This window comes from Cetorhinus maximus, chromosome 5 (genome assembly GCF_964194155.1).
Source record: "Cetorhinus maximus chromosome 5, sCetMax3.hap1.1, whole genome shotgun sequence".
Classification (NCBI taxonomy): domain Eukaryota; kingdom Metazoa; phylum Chordata; class Chondrichthyes; order Lamniformes; family Cetorhinidae; genus Cetorhinus; species Cetorhinus maximus.
This window is the reverse complement of record NC_135883.1, coordinates 26,223,432-26,249,886: the sequence shown is the minus strand read 5'-3', so window position 1 is coordinate 26,249,886 and position 26,455 is coordinate 26,223,432. Positions and strand designations below refer to the sequence as shown.

Here is a 26,455-nt window from a genome sequence, read left to right as displayed (position 1 = left end):
GCAGTTCAGTGTTGTCCGCTCCAAAAAAGACATCGGGCATGTCTATCCTTGGTAGGGCAACTTCAACAGGAACCACAGGTTCAGCAATGGTTACAGGTGGAACATCACTTTGTTGGGCTATCTCCCTTCTTCTTAAATGATCCATGTGCTTATGGGTGATCTAGCCCTCCACTTCCACGTGGTATGACAATGATCTGGTAACAGAGCTTACTTTACCAGGTAACCACTTTGGTCCTCCACCGAAATTCCTTACATAAACTGCTTCTGCAACAGTAAATTGTCGCTCACGACTGTGCAAATCATGAGTCACCTTTTGGATCCCGCGACTTTTCTCTACTTTCCCCTCCAAATTGGGAAGTATCAGACTTAGTCTTGTTTGAAGACAGAGTCTCATCAGTAATTCTGCAGGTGTTGCTCCTGTCGTAGTGTGGGGGGTTGTCCTGTCGTGAAATAGGAAACGAGCAAGTTTAGTTTCCAACGATTCACCTGTTAACTTTTTCATTCCTACCTTTTATTGTCTTTTCAGAACCTTATTGCTTTTTGTCGCCTTCTTTCTACCACAGAGTTGAGTCTTGTCCTTCTTTTTGACTTCACTGTCGGCCAGTCTTCTCTCAGATGAAATCACAACTTGTCTTAGTTTGGTAGTTGAGCTACCCATGATTTCATTATCTACTCGCACCTTGGAAAGTTCGACGACTTTTGCTTTCAAAGCCTCTTTAGCCTCATTCAGCTGATTCTTCAGCTCTTCTGCCGCCTTTTTGTATCTGTTGGCATCCTCCTGGAACCTTGAACATTGCTGTATCTTCTCTGCCAACTGGTTCTTCAATTTGTTCAGAGTGATGTTAAATTCTTCCTGTTTCTCTTCATAATTTTCCAGAGGTACAAACTTTGACCTGAGGGATCCTTGTAGAGTGCGAAGGTCTTTCAACAGGTTTTCTTTGCAAAACTCACTCACTTTATCTTGAACTCTGTCATTCAGCAGAATCCCCTTGAGTTTCTTCAGCTGTTCTTCCATGTCGTAGTTTAAGACAGTCTTCATTTCTTCAGGTTGCTGAATAACTACACACTCCTTTTTCACCCAGTTGCGGTCCTTGGACTCTCCAGGCTCTTTCTGAAGTACCTTGCCTTGTTCCTTTTCGGTGAATCCAGTTATTAGTACATCGGCCAGGTAGACCACAACTTGAGGTAATCCTTGTAGCAAGCTCTCCATCATCCTCTGAAAAATGGCACAGGCCAAAGAAACACTGAAGGGCAGGCGCGTGTGTTGACATAACCTTTTGTGGATGTTTATGGTCACAAGTTCTCAGGAGGCATCGTCCAGTTCCAGTTGCTGATATGCATGACTCATGTCAAGCTTTGTATACATTGTCCCTGCTGCTAGTTTGGCATATAGGACGTCAATCTTGGGAATAGGGTACCTGTCCACTTTGGCTGCTTTGTTTATAGTCCCCACAGATCTGGACAGCCTGGTCTAGTTTAAGGACAGAGACTACGGGTGCTGCCCACTCTGAGAACTGGACCAGAACCAAACACCCAGCCTCTCTAGCCGGTTCAGTTCAGCATCACCCTTCTCTCTCAGGGCGTATGGCACCGGTCTTGCTTTCAAGAAACAAGGAGTTGCTTCTGGGTCCAGGTAAATCTTGGCCTGTAGTCCTTTGATTTTTCCCAGTTCATCCTTGAAGACGGTGTCATTTTTTTTAGCAGCTCAGGTAGTCCTCCTGCTCACAGCTGGAAGATTTTGGACCAGTTTAATTTAATCTCCTTCAACCAATCACGACCTAGATGGCTTGGCCCTTCACCTTCTACCATCATCACTGGTAGTTATGCTGTTTGGTGTCTATAATAAACAGGTACTCTGGTGAGACCGTTTACCTGGGTTTCTTTGCCTGTGTATGCTTTCAACTTGGCAGAGGTTTACTCCAAATTTAATTGTTGAACACCTTTATTTAAATATCTGAAAGTGTGTCCTCCCACAACAGTGGTAGAAGCACGAGTGTCTACTTCCATTTTTAAGAAGCATAGAAACTAGAGCAGGAGTAGGCCAATCGGCCCTTCGAGCCTGCTCTGCCATTCATTATGATCATGGCTGATTATCCAACTCAATAGCCTGCCCCCGCTTTCTCCCCATACCCTTTGATCCCTTTCACCCCAAGAGCTATATCTAACTCCTTCTTGAAAACATACAATGTTTTGGTCTCAACTACTTTCTGTGGTAACGAATTCCATAGGCTCACCACTCTCTGGGTGAAGAAATTTCTCCTCATCTCAGTCCTAAATGGTCTACCCCATATTCTCAGACTGTAACTCCTGGTTCTGGACTCCCCCACCATCAGGAACATCCTTCCTGTATCTAGCCTGTCTAGTCCTGTTAGAATTTTATAGGTTTCTGTGAGATCCCCCCTCATTCTTCTGAACTCCAGCGAATATAATCCTAATTGACTCAATCTCTCCTCATATGTCAGTCCTGCCATCCCAGGAATCAGTCGGGTAAACCTTCGCTGCACTCCCTCTAGAGCAAGTACACCCTTCCTCAGATAAGGAGACCAAAACTGCACACACTGTTCCAGGTGTGGTCTCACCAAGGCCCTTTCCAATTGCAGCAAGACATCCCTGTTCCTGTACTCGAATCCCCTGGCGATGAAGGCCAACATACCATTTGCCTTCTTTACTGCCTGCTGCACCTGCATGCTTACCTTCAGCGACTGGTGTACAAGGACATTCAGATCTCGTTGCACATTCCCCTCTCTCAATTTATAGCCATTCAGATAATAATCTGCCATCCTGTTTTTGCTACCAAAATGGATAGCCTCACATTTATCCACATTATACTGCATCTGCCATGCATTTGCCCACTCATTCAGCTTGTCCAAATCACACTGAAGCATCTCTGCATCCTCCTCACAGCTCACCCTCCCATCCAGCTTTGTGTCATCTGCAAATTTGGAGACATTACATTTAATTCCCTCATCTAAATCATTAATATGTATTGTGGATAACTGGGGTCCCAGCACCGATCCGTGCGGTACCCCACTAGTCACTGCCTGCCATTCGGAAAAAGACCAGTTTATTCCTACACTTTGTTTCCTGTCTGCCAACCAGCTTTCTATCCATCTCAATACACTACCCCCAATCCCATGCGCTTTAATTTTACACGCCAATCTCTTATGTGGGACTTTGTCGAAAGCCTTCTGAAAGCCCAAATAAACCACATCCACTGGCTCCCCCTCATCAACTCTACTAGTTACATTCTCGAAAAATTCCAGTAGATTAGTCAAGCATGATTTCCCTTTCGTAAATCCATGTTGACTCTGTCCGATTCTGCCACTGTTTTCCATGTGCTCAGCTATTAATTCTTTTATAATGGACTCTAGAATTTTCCTCACTGCCGACGTCAGGCTGACTGATCTATAATTCCCTGTTTTCACTCTGCCTCCCTTTTTAAATGGTGGGGTTACATTAGCTACCCTCCAATCTGTAGGAACTGTTCCAGAGTCTATAGAAACTTGGAAGATGACCACCAATGCATCCACTATTTCTAGGGCCACTTCCTTAAGTACTCTGGGATGTAGATTATCAGGCCCTGGGGGTTTATTGGCCTTCAATCCCATCAATTTCCCCAACACCATTTCCCTACTAATACTGATTTCTTTCAGTTCCTCCCTCTCACTAAACCCTGTGTTCCCCAACATTTCTGGTATGTTATTAGTGTCCTCCTTTGTGAAGACAGAACCAAAGTATGTATTTAGTTGGTCAGCCATTTCTTTGTTCCCCATTATAAATTTCCCCTATTTCTGACTGTAAGGGACCTACATTTGTCTTCACCAATATTTTTCTCTTCACATACCTATAGAAACTTTTACAGTCAGTTTTTATGTTCCCTGCAAGCTTACTCTCGTACTCTATTTTCCCCTTCTTTATCAATCCCTTGGTCCTCCTTTGCTGAATTCTAAACTGCTCCCAATCCTCAGGTCTGTTGTTTTTTCTGGCCAATTTGTATGCCTCTTCCTTGCATCTAATACTATCTCTAATTTCCCTTGTAAGCCATAGTTTGGCCACCTTTCCTGTTTTACTTTTGCGCCAGACAGGAATAAACAATTGTTGCAGTTCACCATGCATTCTTTGAATGTTTGCCATTGACTATCCACCGTCATCCCTTTAAGTAACGTTTCCCAATCCATCATAGCCAACTCGCGCCTCGTACCATCGTAGTTTCTTTTATTAAGATTCAGGACCCAAGTCAGAATCAACTACGTCACTCTCCATCTTGATGAAGAACTGTATCATATTAAAGTCCCTCATCCCCAAGGGGCCTCGCACTTCTAGATTGCCAATTATTCCTTTCTCATTACACAATACCCAGTTGAGGATGGCTTGTTCTCTCGTTGGTTCCTCAATGTATTGGTCCAGAAAAACACCCCGTATACACTCCAGGAATTCCTCCTCTACGGTATTGTTACTGATTTGATTTGCCCAATCTGTATGCAAATTAAAATCACCCATAATTACAGGTGTTCCTTACTTACATGCGCCTCTAATTTCCTGTTTAATGCCATTCCCAACATCACCACTACAGTTTGGGGGTCTATATACAACCCCCACTAACGTTTTTTGCCCCTTAGTGTTTCTCAGCTCTACCCATACAGATTCCACATCGTTGGAGCTAATATGCTTCCTCACTATTGTGTTAATTTTCTCTTTAACCATCAATACAACTCCACCGCCTTTTCCTTTTTGTCTGTCCTTCCTAAATACTGAATACTCCTGGATGTTCAGTTCCCATCCCTGGTCACCCTGCAGCCATGTCTCCGTAATCCCGGCTATATCATCCCTGTTTACATCTATTTGCGCGGTTAATTCATCCATCCTCGCATTAAGGCACAAAGCCTTAAGGCTTGTCTTTTTAACATTACTTGTCCCGTTCACACTATTTTTCACTGAGGCCCTGTTTGATTCTTGCCCTTGATTTCTCTATCACTTTTTTTATTCCGCCTCCTGTCTTTTGTTCTTGTCCTTGATTCCCCCTCCTCTGACTCCTTGCATAGGCTCCCATCCCCCTGCCATTTTAGTTTAAACCCTCCCCAACCACTCTAGCAAATGTTCCCCCTCGGACATCAGTCCCGGACCTGCCCAGAGTTTACCATTCACTTGCAATGTGACAGTAATTGGCTCTGTCTTCCCAACTTTCATGTTGAATGAGGAATAAATGCCAGAATTGATTATTTCTGGCTCTTCCATGCTATTAATTTCGTTGGACTTCATTTGTTGCCTGGAAGCCTGTTTTAATCCTGCTTTGGATTGTTTCAAAGTGTGCCCGCTTTTGTGACAAAAATAACACTCCACCTTTTCAAATTGCCAATCGTTAGGAGTATGACTGTTTCTGCGTTGATAAAAATTAGTTTTCAAATTCGCTGCTGAACTGTTTCCTCTAAATTTTCAGTTAGTGGGGAATGTTTCCCGTTTCACAGAGCACTTATGGCTTTTTACGCCACTTTCGGCCGACTGTTCCCACCCAGCTAGGAAAATGGCGCCATTTTGCGCACCTTGAATCGTTTGTGTATCCCTTACACTGCTTACCTTTGCAAGCGCTATCTCTAACGCTTTCTTAAAACCAAGATCCATTTCAGCCAGCAATTTTCACTGAACAGCATCCTCTTGCATGCCAAACGATCCCTGAGCATATCATTCAGGGTTTCACCAGAATCACAATATTCCATTAGTTGTTTTAATTTCACCACGTAGGTAGCAATGGTCTCTCTCGGGGCACTATTCCGTGAATTGAACCTGAACTTCTGCATTGTGACTGAGGGCTTGTGTTGAAAATGTCCCTTAACGAAGTCTTTGAATCAGGGGCACTGGGGCCTGTCAGGCTTCAAATTAAACTGTAAATCTTGCTCCCACAAATACTCAGGAGAATCACTCTCCTCCTCCCCTATGACTTTGTTGGCTTGAAAGTAGAATGCAAGCCTTCTATATAATGAGACCAATCGTCTGTGGCTAGCTCAAAGGGATTGATTCTGCCAAACTGTCGCATCTTGGATGAGTATATCTTCCTTTCTTTTTAATTATCTTAGATACTCACAATCGCTGGGCCACAGCACAGGATCTGATTTATCCTTGTTGTCAGTTTGTTAGAGAGTTGATTTTCCAGGCAACTTTTGTTGGTCGATACATTGAACTTTATTTACAATACAGCAGCAGCAGCTACATGTGTGCATCAAACTCTATAACTAAAGAAGAGCTCATTCTTAGAGGTTCCCCGTGCTGCTTACTCATTGGTTTACACAGATCATGTGATTGTACAACACAGGTTAATTCTTAAAGCTACCATCTTAACATTTATCAAAACGATAATTACGACTATAACTGTGACAGTGATGACTCCAGAAGAAGAGTATCAGGTGAATAAAAAATGTCAGATAGACACGGGTGTGTCATGCAACATCACAGACCTGTGTGAAGTGGCTCAACATGGCGATCTGAAAATCAAGCCCTCGAAAGTACGACTGAGGTTTTATGTTGGCACGATACTCATACCGAGAGGACAAATGAGTCTGATAACCCAATGCAATGGCAAGAAAGAAGGTGTGGCAGTCCAGATCATAGATGGGATGCAGCTACCACACATTTCGGCTGAAGAAAGCCTAAAGCTTGGACTGGTAACCCTAAACATGCCAACAGAGATTCACTACGTGTCACAACACACAAAACCATTGACGACAGAACAGACCCTATAGGAGTACAAAGATGTGTTTACAGGGTTGGCATGTTTACAAGGTGAATATAATCTCGAAGTAGATGAGAGTATAAGACCAGTTCAGCATCTGCCCTGAAGAGTTCCAGCTCTCTTCAAGTCAATTCTAAAAGACAAGATTGAAGAGCTGGAAAAGGGGGGAGTAATCAAGAAAGTGACAACTCCCATAGACTGGATTAGCAGCGTGGTGGCAGTGAAACAACCTGGAAAGCTGTGAGTATGTTTGGACTCAAAGGATCCAAATAAAGAGCTGAAGAGATCTCAGCATCCCGTGCCAACCATCGAAGGAATTTTGCTGCAACTTGCCAAGGCAAAGATATTCACTACTGTAGATGTGAAGGTTGGTTACTGGCAAGTGAAGCTGGATGAAAGCAACAGTTTTCTAACAACATTTTGGACACCGTTCGAGAGATACAGATGATTGCACATTCCGTTTGGCATTTGCACAGCTCCAGAAGGGTATCAACGCAGACAGCATGAGGTAGTCAGTGATCTTCCCAGAATGGAAGCCATAGTGGATGATCTACTAGTCTATGTGTGTGGAAGAAGCCATAGCGGACCATGATTAGAATTTAATATGACTACTGGAGGGAGCTCGCCGGATGAATCTGAAGCTGAACAAGAACAAATTGCGACTGAAGATGCCTAAAGTCAAGTACATAGATCAGATATTGATGGTAAAAGGTCTTCGCCTGGATCCTGACAAGGTGAGAGTTGTACTTGCGATGCAGCGACCGACAGACATGAAAACAGTACAATGATTTGTTGGATTCATGAACTATTTCGCAAAATTTTTGCCTAATGTGTCATCAGAGGGTGAACCATTACACAAGGCCACGGCCAAGGAGGTGCTGTGGTATTGGGGCACAGGACAAGAAGCAGCATTCACTAAAATCAAACAACTAGTGCTGACAGTGCCAGAACTGAAATACTGTGATGTCAGTGATGAAATCGCCTTGCAGTGTGGCGCCAGCAAGATGGGTCTGGGAGCAACTCTGATGTAGCAAGGGCAACCGGTCACATTTGCATCCAGGGCACTAACGCAAATGGAATGACACTATGTTCAGAGTGAGAAAGACTGCCTGGCTAATGTTTTTTCCTGTGGGTATTTTTATCAGTACCTGCTTGGGAGAGACAGAGTATCAATGGAGTTTGACCACAAGCCCCTTGAAAGCATTTTTCGTAAACCGCTATTATCTGCCCCCAAGCAATTGCAAAGAATGTTACTTTGTTTACAAAGGTATCATCCGGATGTGACATAGAAGCAAGGAAAACAGGTGTACATTGCTAACATGCTGTCAAGAGCAGTGCTCCCTATGAAGAAAGTTGAGGATGCTACAACAGAATGTGACATCTTCCAGATTCAACATGAATCAGCAGCTAGACATGGTCTGGAATCCATCAACCCAGCAGAGACATTGAAACTGACAGATAAGCACCTTGCTCAAATCAAGTGAACTACCCAGCAAGATGCAACTTTATGAGCGCTACAAGAAGTAATGATGAAAGGACGGCCTGAGAGCATCAAGGATACACCTGTGGTCACAAGAGCGTACTGGGCATACTGAGAATTGACAGCCTAAGATGGCATCTTGTACAAAGGAAATAGAGTCATCATCCCTAAGGAGATGAGAGGAGAGATGCTGAAGCACATCCATGCAAGCCATCAAGGGATTGAATTGACTTTGAAAAAGACAAGAGATGTAGTCTACTGGGCAAACATGAGCAATGAAATTAAAGACCACATTGGCCAGTGCAGTGCTTGTAACAAGTACCAAGCTAAACAAGCTAGAGAGCCGTTGATGACGCATGACATCCCAGACAGACCATAGATGAAGCTGGGACTAGACCGTTTCACTTTGGCAGGAACTGATTATTTTGTTACTGTAGACTGCTATTCTGACTACAGGGAGTTAGGCCAGCTAACTTCAACGACAACGAGAGAAATAGTAGAATTCCTGAAAGCTCGCTTCAGTCAGTACAACATTCCAGACATTGTGATAAGCGACAATGGCCCTCAGTTCACAAGTGAAGAATTCAGCCAATTCACAAAGGATTGGGAAATTCAGCACTGCACATCATCCCCGCGCTATCCCCAGTCGAATGGAAAGGCTGAGTGAAAATCACCAAAGGACTCGTCAAGAAATTGAGCAAATCTAGCACAGATGTATTCAAGGTGATCCTCAAGTGGAGAAACACACTGAATGAAGGTATGGAAAGTAGTCCTGTCCAGAGACTAATGTTACGCCACACTCAAACTACTCTCCCAATAGCAAAAAAGCTACTGAAACCAGAAGTAATAACAGGCATGAGTGAAAAGATCAAGGTGAAACAACAGGAAGCCAAATTTCAGTTTGACAAGACTGCCAAACCATTACCAGAGCTGAGCCTTGGAGAGCCAATCAGGGTGTAAACCTTCAGTGCTCTCAACAGGAGTCAGCTACGTGGAAACTTAGTGTAAAGAAATTGTCACCTTGATTGTACGCAATGGAAATGAATGACCAAATATACCAGTGCAACTGCAGGCATATCCAAACAACTAATAAAGCTGCTCCTTCACAGCAATTGGGCAGTCCGGAAGAAGGGATCTCACCAGTTGTACTGAGCACAGAACTACCATCAATCCCAGAGGTCCTCGAGTTCAAAAAGGGGATTTTGTATCTTTTTTTTATATGAAAAGGGGGATGTTTTTTTTAAGATGAAAAAGGGGATGTTTGGGTTTTGGAAATGCAATGCTGTACTGACTAAGTAACTTGCCATAGTCATGTGACTCTGTCATGATCAGTTCAATAAAGCCTCTCACTGAGAAGACACTGATGAAGCGCTGCTGTCCTTAAGACTTGAAACACTCTTCTTTCCTGGCCCGGCCTAGCCGCAAGTCACTCTCTCCCCAATACCTCTGTTTCTGAAGCCCACTTGCTGCTGTTCCTCCAATCACAGACTGCTTCTCTCCCACATTTGCTGCTGATAGGCTCACTCGTGTGCCTATCAGCAGCAAACATGGGCAAGGAGCAGCATGTGATTGGTGGAGCTGTTTCTTGAAGAATCTACCATTGCACTTACTGGCACTTTGAAAACTACCAACAGCCCTTGGGGTGGACGTTGGACAAGCCTGATGTAACAGTTATATTGTGTTGAAGTGTTGTATAGAAATGGGTGGGTGGGGTAGTGTCAAAAGCTGTGGCTTTAGCATTGTCAGTTTGCACAAGTAATGTATTTCACATACTGGTTTCTTTCAACTTAATTTATTTTTGATCTGTATGCTGGTAAGCTGCAGAAAATGGAAATGATTTGGATGTCCCCATCAATCTCAATTACTCCCAAATTGGATATGGCAAGAATTAGATACAAAATAAAGCTCCAATTTCCCCACTCATACGCCTAAGCCCCAAACCTAGAAACACTGCAACATTTTCCCATGCTACCTGACCTTTAGCTTCTTTCCTGGAGTAAGATTGCAAATTAATGTTGAGTTAGGGATGGCTTTGTGCTATGGTGTACTGCTGTTGCTCGAAATTATTTGCTACTTTACAACAAAAAAGAGCCTTTGTTATTCTGTCTAGTTTGTAGCTCGTAGAGAGAGGCAACAAGAATCCAGTCGAGCCCTCCCTCCACACTGTTATGAACACAACCAACTGGTGCAAACCTGACAAAAGAATTAACTTGTTTTGATTTACAAATTAGACTTCAATATGGGTGAGGTTCTATCCCATATATCCTGCTTCCCCACTGGCTTGTTTTTAGCTATTAATAGGATGGCAAGACCTATTTACATACTAGATTAACTTTGAGTCATAATAATATGGATCTTTTTAAAATAGCAATCAAGCTCTTTGGCATTTGATTTAGAGGTGAATCATGGCTTTCTATTAGGCAAAATTCTATTGGTTAGAAGTAAAATTTGTTATTCAGATAGTCCTTCCATTAGAACTCTATTTTGTTTCTTTACTTACTTGAATTATCAAGGGAAGCCCTTTTTTCAGAAACTTCCAGTGAATGCAATAGTTAACATGTTTACCTTAAGCACTTGCAGAATAGAATGAATGAGAAAAAGAATGACATTGCAAATATGGACACAATTTCACAAATCTTGAAACTTAAAAGTTGCAATCTGAGCATATAAAGGAATTCAGTGAAGCCTGATTTCCCCTCTCTTTTCCATTTAGGCATGCTGTAGGAGGCAACACCCTTATGTGTGTGAAGGAGATCTTCCAATCAAACAATGAGGATTACAAGGTAAATAATCTATTTTTCCATTTTGCACTATTCATTGTATGTTCCCATTTCTCTTTTGCTTACGTGGTCTATATCAATCTTAGAACTGTCTCATTTTAAAAATAAAAAGTCACCCTTATTATTGGGTAACAAATCTATCCACAGCTAGTATTCAGCCTCTGTCAATAATCCAGTGCAGGGCATAGCAAGTTATCTAACCAATTATTTGAGATTGGAGGAGTTTTGAGTTGTTGGAAATGTTGGCAATTAGGCATTGGGGAACACATAATTAATAATAGTAAATGGTTTAAAATTTTCAAAGGCAAAAGTTGAGGATACTGGTTTTTGACACCTGTTTGCAATGTATGAAATGGTGTTGGCAAAGCTGCCAAGGAAATTCTAACTGAGCTCATTAACTTTGTGTTGTTCCTTGTAAACTAGGTTAAGTTGCAGTTTTATTACAAGAACATTGTCATTGCTGGGTCACCAAAATGGTTCACTGCATATCTAAATCTCTTGCTGTATGTTCTGTTTACATTTTAAGACCCTTTAAGATCTTGCCCAGATTATGACATTATTCTTTTGCCCAATTATCCTAAGATTCAGAAGAATCTTCACCCTGACGAGCATAAAATTGACCCAAGATTTACAGAGAAAATAAAAGCCAGATAAATGTGCCCTTGCTCGGCACCAACATTCCTTCACTTTTCTAAATAGAAAATTAACTTAAATCAAAAAAAAACTCCACCACAGATGGGACCTGCTCTTTAATCATTTTGGCGTAATAAAGAAAATGTCGGTTTGTGGATGAAAGTGATCATTCTGTCTCTTACACCAAGACTCTTTTTTTAAAGAAACTGGGTAGATCTACATCAATATCAGTTAATTGATCAAACTCAAGGCACTGAAGGTTTGATTGAATATGATCGTTTCACATCAGTACCGAACAGATGAGCTGCTTCTCAATCCTTGTCAGCTTTTTTACAAAGGAGGTGCAAGGTTGCCTGAACATTTCTTTTTGCTCCTTTTAATGTACATGTTTTCTTTCCTTCTCGGAAAGCAACTCACCACTGCTTGGGAGCAGGATTATCATGATTTTGGATATATGCTCTCCAGGATTCCCCATCAGTTTGTTTTAATGCATTTAAAATCAGGGGCTTATATGTCTGCCTCCCCAAAAAGCATTCATGGTGGTCAAGGTGACAAATTGGGAGAATGAGCGTCTTCACATGCTGATAATTTAGAGGTACTTTGAAATGCACTTTTGTTTTTACTGGTAACAGTGTAGCTCATCACAACAAAGTACATTGTCTCACTATTAATGTTAGTTTTGTTTCAAAATAGTGTCTAAAGTAGTCAAGAACTTTATCAAGCTCATGTTGATTGTTAATATTTTCTTAGAAAATGAATAATAAACACAAGTTTAAGATTTTGGGCAAGAGATATGGGGGTGGGGTTGTTGTGGGAGTGTGAGGAAGAATTTTTTTGAATATAGTGAGTGGTAATTACCTGGAACACTGCCTATGAGGGCTGTGGAAGCGGAGGCGATCAATGATTTCGAAAGGAATTTGGATGGGCATTAGAGAGAAATAAACTTGCAGAGCTTTGGGAATAGAGCAGGGAAAAGGGACTAGTTTGCTGTGGAGTCATCCAGTATGGACTTGATGGTCCATAATGATTTCTGACTCTGTGACTCCAAATATATATTGACAAACACTTGGGCACACGCCTTGCCCATACAGAGATAAAAACAAAAAGCTAAAAGCTACTGCGGATGCTGGAAATCCAAAACAAAAACAGAATTACCTGGAAAAACTCAGCAGGTCTGGCAGCATCGGTGGAGAAGAAATCAGTTAACGTTTCGAGTCCTCACGACCCTTCGGCAGAACTGAGTATAGTTAGGAGAAAGGTGAAATATAAGCTGGTCTAAGGTGGGGGGGGGGTGGGGGGAGAGAGAAGTTGAGGGTGGGGTGATTGTGGGGACAAGCACTCAATCACCACACCCTCAACTTCTCTCTCCCCCCGCCCCCCCACCTTAGACCAGCTTATATTTCACCTCTCTCCTAACTATACTCAGTTCTGCCGAAGGGTCGTGAGGACTCAAAACGTTAACTGATTTCTTCTCCACCGATGCTGCCAGACCTGCTGAGTTTTTCCAGGTAATTCTGTTTTCGCCTTGCCCATACAGCGTGCACAAGCAATGGAGACCCTTTACAGAAAGCAGTAGATGGAAACCAGCTAAATTTGCAATGTTTAACATATGTGGAATTTCAGGAAAAGCTAGAATAAACAATACATTTTGGAACATTGATGCAGGATAGTGCACATGTGCATCACAAGAACATTCTAAATCATGGTCTATACTATTGTATTGCTATTCTTACTCGTATTGTTCAGACCTAATTAACTACTGATATGCGATACATTATCAGTCTACAGTATCTGAAGTCAAACAAAAAGATCAGTTTAAGCCTTCCAACAATGATTCATTTTACAAAGCCAGTCTTGAGTTTATCTGAGTAAATGCTTTGAACTGCAACTGTGAATGTTGTTTGCTGTATGATACAGTGAGGAAGAATGGATCCCTTCTCACCTCCATCAAAGGGTCTTGGGTTCAAGCATCCTTCCAAAGGCTTGAGCCTATAATCTTATGCTACCATTTCAGTGTAGTTCTGAGGAAGTGCAGCAGTGCCTGAAGTGACACCTTTTGAATGAAAAGCATCTTTGCTTTCTCAAGTGGATGTAAAAGATCATGCAGCACTATTTGAAGAGTGTGTGGGCTCTCCCAGTGTCCTGGTTGCATATTAATCCACCTTCAATGTACATCATTAAGATTATCTGGGCATTTATTTGTTTGCTATGTGTTGGATCTTGCTACGTGCGAGTTGGCTGCCTTGATTCCTTACATTACAACAGTGACTGCACTCCAAAAGTACTTCACTGGTTTTAATGTGCATACGGATGACCTGAGGTCATGCGAATCATTGTCTGAGTGTAAATGTTTCTTCACTGTAAAGATTAATGTTAGAAATTTGTTTGCAGATGTCTGTGTCAATGGAGCTTTAATGATTTTAACATTTGTCACTTCTAGTGAAGGTACATACAGAACCAGTCAGAAAATCAGAAAATAAATGCCTTAAACAGTACAGTTCATTAATATTCATTTGTCATTATTATGATAATTTTTGGAAAAGATCAAACAATCACATACATAACTTAACCTGTGAACTTACTGCAACGTTTGAGTCTTTTAATAACCTGATCTTATATTAACTATCTGTATCGCAATTGTACTTTGGTGAATGTTTTCTAATAGATTTGGTATTATTCATTTAGGTACAGTTTTACAAAAATGCATGGTCAGTGAGGAGTTCTGTGAGTTGGGAAGCCTTATTGGAAATTCAAGCATGTAATGCCCCCAGTAATGGTGTACATTCATAAATTATGGGGAGTATTTCTTCGGGTGAAGAGTCATATTCGACTCAGAACGTTAACTCTGTTTCTCTCTGCACAGTTGCTGCCAGACCTGCTGAGTATTTCCAGCACCTTCTGTTTTTATTTCAGATTTCCAGTGTCTGCAATATTCAAAAGTGACTATAATCTACTGCACTTCATAAATGCAGGTTCTTTGTTCACATCACTCATGCGCTGCATGCATTTCTCTCTTGCCATTTCTATGTATCTAAGGTTCTACCAGTCTTCTTTTAGATGGTGCACCTCAGCCACAGTTTATTGGTTGAGCCTAGGCCCATCTCCCCATTCTGCGAAGTTAACTATCTGAACTTCTTCTGACCGACCAGCTTAGCCTACAGCAAGTTATGTGCCTGTTGTGCCCTCTCCTGGGTTGTCCCCTTTGCCTCCTCTTCCCCCTGCACCGTGATGCACATGACAATGTCAATTATATCAATGGATGAGAGCAAAAAATTCCCCTGTGCTATAATGTTACTTCAATTCTTCACGACTAGGCTTGAGTAGGGCATTAACAAATAAAAAAAATCTTAATGTTCGCTAATGATTACAAAGGAGTATGGAGAATCCTCATAGGATCGTAGAAAATTTACGGCACAGTAAAAGGCTTCTTGGCCCATCTTTCCTGCACCAACCGATAAATGAACCACCCAGCCCAATCCTACTTTCCAGTATTTGGTCTTTAACCCTGCAGGTTACAGCACTGGAGGCGCATGTCCAGGCACCTTTTAAATGAGTTGAGGGCTTCTGCAGGCAGAGAGTTCCACACGCCTACTACCATCAGGGTGAAAACATTTTTCCTCATGTCCCCTCAAATCCTTCTACCAATCACTTTAAATCTATGCACCCTAGTCACTGACCTCTCTGCTAAGGTAAATAGGCCCTTTCCATCCAGGCTCCTCACAATTTTGTGCATCTCAATCAGATCTCCCCTCAGCCTCTTCTGTTCCAAGGAGAACAACCCAAGCCTAGCCAATCTTTCCTCATCGCTGCATTTTTCCAGCCTGAGCAACATCCTTGTAAATCTCCTCTGTACCCTCTCTAATACAGCTACATCCTTTCTGTAATGAGGTGATCAGAACTACACACAGTGCTTAAGTTGTGGCCTAACAAATGATTTATGGCTGCATTTGCTGCCGATGCCGTACACGTGCATTGTATGCTGACAACAGGCCCGGGTTAACGGCTGCCACGTTTATAGGGGGTAATGTATAGGGGGGTGCATACGCAGCAGCATTGGCGCCGGTAACAGGAATTTCTACCCTGGAGTGACAGTGATGGATTTTGAAAACTCCTTTTATTGGGGGTTAGAAGGGAAGGATTTGCAGATGGGAAACAGCTACCTTTTTCTTGTGGGATATTTTGCTGCAGTCGTGTTGGTGAGTGTTCCTAAACTCCGTCTCGCTGTCCCAGTAATCTAAGTGGATCATAGGCTGCTTTCAGTGTTAGATTATATTGCCTCGTCTAACACTCACAACCTAGTTTCCTGTCAGCAAATCCTTCCTACACCCTTCTGCCACTCTCGAGTTCCAGGCTGCAGGCTCCAACATTGACGACATTGGATTTCTGTGCATGCACGGATGAGTGTACGTGTGCAGATGCAAATCGGCGGCCGTTTTGCATTGGCAGGAGACGGTGATAATTTATACAGTTCCAGCATAATCTCCCTGACCTTATGTTCTATACCTCGGTTAATAAAGGAAAGGATTCCATATGCCGCCTTATCAACTTGCCCTGCTACGTTCAGGGATCTGTGGACATTCACTCCAAGGTCTCTCACTTCTTCAACACCTCTTAAGTATTCTCATACAGTGATAAATATGGAGCTATAGCATTTTGGCGCCTGCCATCCATTTCCACTACCACAGTTTATTCACATCTTCTTTTTCCATTGATGTTAGCAGAAATAGGAATATGTGTCTTAACATAATTAGTCTCTATTCTTAAATATGCACTTGCTTCCTGAAAATCAGTTTGGTCAACCTTTTTCTTTAAAGACATTGGCTGTGAAATTCAGCTCTATATCACCTCACTTTTCAGCATCATAGATGCTGTTCTGCCTGCACAATTTTGCTGAGGGTGTTAGCACACATGCAGAGAGCGTCCCCTCAAAGTGCGTAGAAAAGACAGATCATGATGGGTAACGCTGATTTGATGCCAGTGTTGCCATTTTGAAGCTCGGTACTCCAGCTGGTGCCTTTTCCTAACATGGCACTGCTGAACATGAGGGTTCTTAGTGCGATTGTGGAAGTGCTTGGTGTTTTCCAGCATTTTTAAAGTTGCTGAAGTCTTTGGGGAGTGGTGCCGCACGTACATTGCATCCTGTGCTCCTGGGCTTCACTCACTTGCCACACCTTTCTCTGAATCTGAACAACAGTTCGTCAATGCTCCAAGTTAACTCCACCTACTTACCCGGGACTTATGTAATCCTATTGTTCCCCCTCTATCCCCCATTCACTGCTCGGATATATGCAACCTAATTAATGCTATGTAACCAGGCCTAGGTTTCCCTTGTCTCCTGTTATTGTGTGCACTTGAGCTGCTGCTCCAGACCTGAGCCCATCACTTCCAATTCCACTTTATTATTTTCCTCCTTATTTTTACTTTTCACTCTGCTCCTCCTGTACCCTTCTCTCCTGTTGCCATGCCTCCTTTCTCCCTTCTTGGGTACTCTGCCTTCGCAAAATCTTACCTGAACCGTTCAGCACTCCTGAACCTACTGCTATACTGCTGCCTTCCCCAGCTTGAACCCCCCACCTCTTAAATAACCTGACAGTTTCTCTCTGTGCCTCCACGGGATTCTCCAAAGGCCATATCAAGACACTTATCAGGGCCTCCTCACAGGCGGGCCGGTCGGGAGCGGGCGTGGACGGGCACGGAGCCCATCGCTGCCCACGATTGGCTGCGTGCTGCCATTTTGCGTGAGTGGGCCAATTAAGGCCCGCCCAGCGTGACGCACACCCGGAAGTGCTCAGCACTACCTGTGCAAGCAGGGGAAGGAGGGAGAGTCAGGGCCTGCACGTGAAAGAGCGCAGAAATCTCTGAGGCACGGAGTTGCCTCAGGGAGATTAAGTTCAGTTATAAAGGTGGAAAAAAATAAAATAATTCGGGCATGTCCCTTCATATGAACGTGTCACATGAGCTGGGACATGTTTATGAATTTTCATGAAAAATTTTATTTAATTAATAAACACTTCATGAAACCTCATCCCGCCCGTGGATGAGGTTTCATGAAAAATGCAAAGGCCGCCTGGGCTCTTCTCCTGCCCTCCAACCTTAAGGTTGGACGGGCAGCCCTGACAATCACTTCAGTTAGTTTATTAATGGCCTTAAAAGGCCTTTGACAGTTCGGCGGGTGCGCAGCTGAGTCCGGCGCGTGCCCGCCAAACTAAAGATCGGAATGACGCGCGGTGACGTTGGGATGCACGCCCAACATCACCGTGCGACGGCATGCGGGGCCCGCCCCCGCATGCTGAATGGAAGATTTTACCCATGAGCAGCAATCCCAATTGCCCCATCCTACTGTTGCGCTGACCTTCCTGCCCAGGACACTGGACTGGCTGGCAGCTAATCTTGCCAATCTCCTCCCAGTCCTCACCTTCCTACTGCTAACCCTGTGAATGCTGCAGCTGTCACTGCCGCACTCTCCACCTCTCTCTAGAATGTCCGTTTACTCGTGAACAAGGCGTTGCCATTCATGAACTTCTTATGGATAATTGCATTGACATTATGACCTTGAGTGAAACCTGGCTGAAAGGTGAGGAAATATTTCCCCTTCACTGGAGCCTCTTCACTTGCTTATACCTTTCACCACTAGCTCTGTCCAGACCCTCGTGTTGCTGGTGGTGTGGCTGTTATAACTACATCTCACCTTGGTCTGTCCTCTCACCCCTCTGGCATCTTCCCCTCCTTTACCCTGTTCTACCGCTCTCACCTCTCATTAAAATCCTGATTCTCTACCGCCCTCCCAAGTGCTGTTCCGTTTTCACAATGAGCTATTTTTGGGGCTTTCTGCCCTCAGCCTCTGCACTCAGTGGCTTCTCATCCTTGGTGATTTTTAACCCCCATCTCAATTCATCATGTTCTCTCTCTCTCTCTCCTCCGAGTTCACTGTGCTCCTATCCTCCCTTGATCTCACCCTCCATATAAACTCCCCAACCCATATTCATAGCCACCTGCTTGATCCTATCCTCTCATATGGCCCTGCTACCCCATAGTATCTATCACAGGTAAGGACTTCCTTGCATCACTCTCCACCCACATCCTATTTCCCCTTTCAAATCCTACTTTCTGTATCCACCTCTGGGGGGAAAAAAATTCTCTCCAAATGGGGCTTCCCCTCCTTTTTGGAGTGCATGGGTGAGTTGTTTAAGTGGGTGGCCCCTATAAATTTCTTTTGCATGGTAGCACATGTGCAGCAATGTAAAGAGACTGAATGGTGTGTGACCTGCATTAGGACTTGGGGTCAAGCAGCCATGCCAGAGGGAAATTTCCCCAATTCACTTCGAGCTGCACTCTTGTAAAAAGTGCTGTATAAATGTACGTTTTTCTTTCTTTCAAACTCCTAACTATCTAGTCTTTGGCCCTCCATTCACCATGACATCTCTGCAACTACTGATCTGCCCAACCACACCCTCACCTCCACCTTCAATGTCCTTGTCCAAATAAAACTATTACCCTCTCTCACTCTGGGCGTTCCTCCTAGCATGGCTTTCACCTTTGCTCCCTTAAGTCTGAAGGATGCAGACTTGAATGGATACGGCTAATCGTTTAGCCATCTACTGCTAGCTGTAGCTGAACCATGTAAACAGTATTGTGTCCTCCCCTTGTTTTGCTAAAACTGCTCCCTATTCCAGTATCATACTGGAATGCAAAGGTTCCTTTTCCCCCCAACAGGCTGCCACCCTAAACCGCTCTGCTCTGTCTCCTCCACCCTTGCCTCCAACAAGTGCAAGAAGCTCATGGGTGGAATTTTACGTCGGTGAGATTTTATGGCCCTGCTGAAGTCAATGGACTTTTGAATGGCTTGCCTCATTTTATGGCCCCGCCCCCACCGCACATGGGCCCATAAAATTCCACCCCGTGGATTTCTTTGTCACCAATTGAGACCATCCAATCCGCTCCCTCTGCCATTACCTCAAGTCCCTCTAAAGCTTGTGCCCTAGCCCTAAACTTGTGGCTTTCTCTGCTTTCTCTCCTCTCTCCTTCCATGCCCTGTCTGAACTCGCCTTGTACATGAGATCCACCTCCTGTTCCCTCGACTCTATTCCTAGAAACTACTGAGCACCCAACTTTCCTTCCTGGCTCCCATGTTGGCTGGCGTTGTTAGTGGCTCGCTCTCCACAGGTTCTGTCCCTCTTTTTTTTCAAATCTGCTATCATCACCCCCTCCTCAAAAAAAGCAACCCTTGACCCCTCTGCCCATCTACCACCCCATCTTCAACTTCCCTTCCCCCTCCAAAGCCCTTGAACATGTTGTCACCCCCAAATTCATGTCCATTTTTCCCAGAACTTCAGATTTCCACTGAAGCCATTGTCATCGGTCCCCACCACAAACTCCACTTCTTTTCCACCAATTCTACCTCTGCCCGGCAGTTGTCTGAAGCTGAACCAGACTGTTTGCGACCTCAGTGTCAAATTTAACTTCGATGTAAACTATTCACCACATTTGTGCCATTGCTAAGACCACCTATTTCTACCTCTGTAACATCGACCAACTCTGCCCTGCCTCAACTATTCTGTTGCAGAAACCTCATCCATGCCTTTGCCCAAACTAGACTATTCCAATGCACACCTGGCTGGCCCCCCACATTATGCTCTTAAAAAAACTTGAGGTTGTCCAAACTTCTGCCCACGTCCTAGCTTGCACCAAATCCTGTTCAGCCATCACCCCCTGTGCTTGCTGACCTACATTAGCTCCTGGCTAAGCAATACCTCAATCTTAAAATTCCTATCCATGTTTCCAAATCCCTCCACACCTCACCCCTCTCTCTCTCTGTAATCTCCTCCAGCTCTACAAGCCTCTTGAGATATCTCTAACTCCGGCCTTTTGAACATTCCTGATTTTATTATCCATTATTGGTGGCCGTGCTGTCAGCTCTGCCTCGGCCCTTTCCGCCTCTCACCTCTCTTTTTCTGCTTTAAGGCGCTCCTTAAATCCTACCTCTTTGACCAAACTTTTAGCCAACTGGTCTCATATCTCCTTCTGTTGCCCATTGTCATCATAAATTATTCTTTCATGAGATGTGGGCAAGGCCAGCATTTGTTGCCTAACTGCCCTTGAACTGAATAGCTTGTTAGGCTATTTCGGGGGCCAGTTAAGAGTCAGCCACATTACTGGGGATCACAAGTAGGCCAGACCAGGCATGGCGGTAGGTGGGATGCAGATTTCAGGTTACTATCTGATCAGCCATGGTCTTATTAAGTGGAGGAGCAGACTTGAGGGGCTGAATGGCCTACTCCTGCTCCTTGTTCGTATGTTCGCATGACAACAGCATTCCTTCCCTAAAGGACAATAGTGAACCAGATGGGTTTTTATGATACTTTCATGGTCACCATTACTAAGACGAGGTTTCAACTCCAGATTTTATTACTTGAATATAAATTCCACCAGCTATCTTGCTGGGATTTGAACCTGTGTCCCCAGGTCATTAGCCCTATGGATTGCTAGTCCAGTGACATTACTGAGAGCCACCATCTGCCCACAATACCTCTGTGAAGCGCCTTGGGCTATTTTATGTTAAAGGTGCTATATAAATGTTGTTATTATTATTATTATTATGTTGTTATTTGTCCTGATTTCAGGGATTCTGCAAAACCAGTTGCTGCCAGATGTAGGTTCAGTAGTTTGCATCCCCCTGGACTATAGCATGACAGGGAGAAGGAGCAGACATGATGAAGATCAGGGCATGCTACTGGAAGAGGGAGGAGGAGGAGGAGAAAGGCTCTCAACAGAAGGCCATATACACCCAGTGCACTGAGGGAAATATTCTCCTACCTGAACCTCTGAGGAACAATGTACATATGAACATTTGAATTAGAAGCAGGAATAGGCCGCTCGGTGCCTTGAGCCTACTCCACCATTCAGTAAGATCTTGGCTGACCTGATTTTAAACATAACTCCATGCTCCTGCCTACCCTGAATAACCCTTCGCCCTCTTGCTTATCAAGAATCTATACCTCTGCCTCCACCACCTTTTGAGGAAGAGAGTTCCAAAGACTCATGACCCTAGAGAAAACATTTCTCCTCATCTCTGCCTTAAATGAGCAACCTCTTATTTTTAAACAGTGACCTCTTAGAATTCTCCCACAAGAGGAAGTATCCTCTCCACATCCACCTTGTCAAATCCCTTCAAGATCTTATATGTTTCAGTCAAGTTACCTGCTACTTTTCTAAACTTCAGCGGACACACATTTCATTCTCCTTTGCCAAAGTGAAGCAGGCTGAGAGAGCATGCAGCTTCTCTAGGGTTGGAGGCTTCCCCATGATGTGGAGCGCCATTGACTGGACGCGTGCGGCTTTGCAAGCTGCACATCCATTATACTATGTAACGTAACCAAAGAGATTCCATTCCCCCAATGTCCAGCTGCTGGGCGACTATACGCAGTGATCATTGCAGGTCAGTGCCAGGTATCCTGATGGCAATCATATCTCCTTCATTCTGTGGCAGTCCATCATGCCATTTGCATTTGAGCCACCATGACAAACCAAATGGTGGTTACTGGGCAACGAGGACTATTAGAGTGCATATGCATAGCTCATGACTCTGGTGCACAGCCCACACACACATTTGTGGGCCATATGCGCATAAGGAAAGCCATGCTGTCACACAAATTGAGCAGTGATTGAGCAGGCCATTGGGATGTTAAAAGAATGCTTTTGTTGCCTGGACAATTATGGAGGAACTCTCCAATATTTAGCAGAGCGCTTGTCAAGATTCATGGTGGTCTGTTGCATGCTACACAACCTGGTCATCATGAGGGCACAGCCCTTGCCACTAGCTATTTAGTGACCAGAAGAGGAGGAGGAAGGGGGAACACATTCGCTTAGTACCTGTCTTCCGTGTGCTTTTGCCTGTCTTAGTGCTCCTAAGCAATGCTGCCCCCAGTGGCTTCAGCATGGCCAGTGGACGACTGCGGACTTTCAAAGACCGAGAGGTGGCCTTGCAGGATGCTTTCGAGGAACTCTGTGCCTCGAAGGCTCAGCTTTGGATTTCACTACCTTGGCACGGGTGGCAGCAGTCTGCGCTGGCTGTCTAAGCGGCAGCAGCAAAGGTATTATTGGAGTGGCAGATATAGGAGAATGGATGCTGTTATCCTGAGAGAGGACAGCAGGTTGATGCTCCACTGAGCCACTGCCTCCCTCCCTGGGGCGAGTGCCTCAGCAATATATTGGAGGAGAGATTGCTGGACTGCTGTGAGGCCCTATAAGCAATCATGATGGCAGCAGTCTGAGCCTGAAAATGTTTTTCTTTTTTTTTTGACTATTAATTTACACAACATTTTTAACAAGAGTTCAGGATACCTACAGGAATGGTTCAAAGGAGTTTAGCTTTTGGTGTGAAGTATTTAGTCAGCTTTGTGCTGATAAAGCAGACCACGCAGTAAATTCATAGCCATCAATGTCCCTGTTTATACTTCAGACCTCTGGAGATTGGAGTTCTGGTCAGAATGACCTAAAATGAAAATGATTTTTCCAGGGTTTATGCAGAAAGACAATCTGCAAGTTGCTTCTGTGTAGGAGGAATGCATTCAGATATCCTTAAAGCTATTTCTGTTTTAGAAAAATTGTATTTCAGATCAGATGAGCAACCATTTAATGTAAGTCTCAGAAAACTATGTACACAGAAATCTGTAACAATTACATTTTTTCCTGATATCTGATAAGACTAATTAACTCAGTGCATTTATAACGATTATGCTGTAAGTTAACAGCAAATTTGAATATGCAGAATAAGAATAATCAGGGGAACCAAGGTTCAAGAAATACTCAGTAAGTTTTCATGAATATATACATTCTTGCCTTATTGAATAGCACAATTTTCTTCCTTTTTTTTAAATTCAACTGTCAGTCAGTTGATTCCTTTTAGATTGAAATTGTGCCCCAAATTGTCCCCCAGGTTTGTGATCCTGGTTTATATTGTTTGAACCGCTTGGTAAACTTATCACTGTAATCATTGAGGTATCATTATTTATGGTAAACAAGAAGGATATAGGTGAGACAAGAACTGGAACTTTTGGGTTGAAGAAAATGAGGTATTTTGTCTTCAGTTGATTACTGATACCAGAATTAAGCGTTGATTTGAAAATATAAAAATTCAGTAAAATATGAAGCCAGCAGCTTGACCTAGTGATTTTAGTGAATGACAAAAATCTCTCAGCATCCTGATACAGCAGGGTTTCCTTTTAATTTAAAGGATAAAACTTTGCTCTCTGCTTTTCACTTTCACATAATCATCCCAAAGACTGTGATTTTAAAAATGGACGTTATGAAAACTACAATTAAAATGGAGTAATATAGTATTAAATTGCTTTGTTTTCTTCAATACTCATAGGAAAACATCTAAGTAAAATTTTAACTTAAAAACTGGCCAACATTTCTCCTTTAACCATCACCAGTGACAAACAAATTAACTGGTCGTTCAACTTATTTGCCATTTGTGGGACCTTGCTGTGGGCAAATTGACTGATTTGCTAATCCGCATAACAATAATTCATTGGAATAGGAAATATATATGAATGTCTTGGGGTGTCAGCAAGTTTATTGCAACAAGAGGTTAAGATTTTGTTCCTTATCCTTGTCATTTAAATTTAGTCATAGGCCCAGGTTTTCATCCCCAGGTTGGATTTTCCAGGTCGGGAGGTTTCCCGGCTCGCCGAACCTGACCTTTAAAAATGGCTGCCCGCAGTTGGTATTTTTGGACGGGAGGTGGGGTGGGGTCAGAATGAAAAGTGAGGCAGGGCAGCCAAGCCTGGAACAAATCTACAGGCTGCTGGGTGCAGAGGTGAGCTGGGCGCAAGGCCTGCCTCTCTGCACCGGTGATGTGTTGAAATAACTAAAAATACAATAATAAAACAAAAACATCCCTCCAGCCCTCGCCCCTCACCACCCCCTACACACTCCCTATGCCTTATCCATGCCAACCCATGCCCCCCAACCAAACCTCCATGGCCACTCATACCCCTATACCAACTTAGTTACCTTCTACCCATAGCCCATCACACTTCTCTGCCATCAGTGCCCTTCTACCCCATACCAACTTAGTGACAAGTCATGCCAACTCACCTAGTGTCCTTGAACAGTTCATTGACAGCATTGACACTTCCTGGACAGGGTTGACATTTGGTACAGTTCCTTAACATTTCCTTGATAGTTGAACATTTGTTTGACAGCTGGACAGTTCCAATGTGTTTGTGCATAAAAAGTGCATTATCATGTTCATTTTTAACAATCCCAAAAGGTGACTTGCCTCCCCCAAAGGAGTCCTGGGACCCTACCCAAAGGGGTAGCCTGGCTATCCATAAGCATCCACCAAGTTTCAGACCTACTCTTAGCTGTTCTAATCTGCCCACTCCAGATTCCATGGGCAGAATTTTACGAGTCGGCGAGCGGGGACAGGGCCCGCTCACCAACGTGTAAAATGACGCGCGGTGACGTCGGGGGGAACTCCAGATGTCACCGCGCCCCATTTAAATTTTCAGGAAGGTGGGGGCGCAGCAAAATCAGCTGCACGCCCACCAACCTGTCAATGGCCAATTGAGGCCGTTGACAGAGGCTATTAAGTAATTAAAGGACCTGCCCATCCAACCTTAAGGTTGGCCGGCAGTCCAGGAGCCCCGGCACGAATTGGAAAAAGCATGAAACCTCATCCACGGGCGGGATGAGGGTTCATGTTGCTTTTTAAAAATTTTAATAAAGTTTTTGTGAAAATTATGGACATGTCCCAACTCATGACAGTGTCACCTGAGGGAACATGTTAGGGAAATTTTATTTTTCTATTTTTATCTTTTTGACATTTACAGCCGGTCTCCCTGAGGCAGCACTTAGCCTCAGGGAGATGCATGCGCGAAAGTGCACGCATTTGATTTTGGGAATCCCCCTCCTGCCCGCACAGGGAGAGCATAGCGCTTCTGTGCGGACGTCACGCTGGGCAGGCCTTAATTGGCCCACCCATGTAAAATGGCACCACGCCCCCAATTGGGGGCGTCGATCGGAAGCGCGCCTGTGTGCGCCCGCCATTCAACTTCCCTCCCGGCGGGGGGAAAATTCAGCCCCATATTTCTGTTCTTCCAAAATCCAACTACAGTGGAGGCAGCTGATAATTTAAATGGCTGGCTGCATCCGCAAATCGCACATGTGTGGACCCTGGCCCTGACTCCAGTCCAGCCCCCATTAAGATGAGAAATGATGGTTTTGGGGGCGGGATTTACAATTTTTCAGCCACCTCCGGGATTTTCACAATGACGGAGAACCTCGCCGTCATGGCAAAAATCCCCCCCATAGTGGGGAAAGATGTGATTTAGAAGTGAAAAATGAAATGGGAACATATGTACAGTAACATACTGTGCTAGTCCGCCAAGATGTCATGCCAGCTGCGGCTCAGTTGGTAGCATTTTTATCTCTTGAGTCGAAATTATGTGTTCAAGCCCCACTGGACTTAGGCACAAAAATCAAAGCTGATAGTCCCAGTGGAGTGTTGAGGGAGTGCTGCATTATTGAAGGTTCCGCCTTTCAGATGAGGTGCTTAACAAAGCCCCGTCTGTCCTCTCGGGTGGATGTCAAAGATCCCATGGTACTGTTTCAAAGATAGCAGGGGAGTTATCCCTTGTGTCCTCGCCAATATTTATCTCCCAAAACAACATCACAAAAGCAAATTATCTGATCATTAATACATTGCTGTTTGTGAGAATTTGCTGTAAATTGGCTGCTGTGTTTCCGACATTACAACAGTGACCATGCTTCATTGGCTCTTAAGCATTTTGCGTCATCCTGAGGTCCTGAAAGGCACTATATCAGGGGTCA

The 26,455-nt window shown here is 43.8% G+C and overlaps 1 protein-coding gene across 1 annotated transcript in view; it reads left to right on the top strand.

Annotated features, from left to right (window-relative positions):
• The window catches only part of greb1 (growth regulating estrogen receptor binding 1), a 351,042-nt gene that overhangs the window by 110,688 nt on the left and 213,899 nt on the right, over nucleotides 1-26,455 (top strand). Inside the window, exon 2 of the mRNA XM_078541600.1 lies at nucleotides 10,918-10,987. Within this exon, the coding sequence (XP_078397726.1) occupies nucleotides 10,943-10,987 (45 nt within the window). The 5' untranslated portion in view covers nucleotides 10,918-10,942. The remainder of the gene's footprint in view (nucleotides 1-10,917; nucleotides 10,988-26,455) is intronic.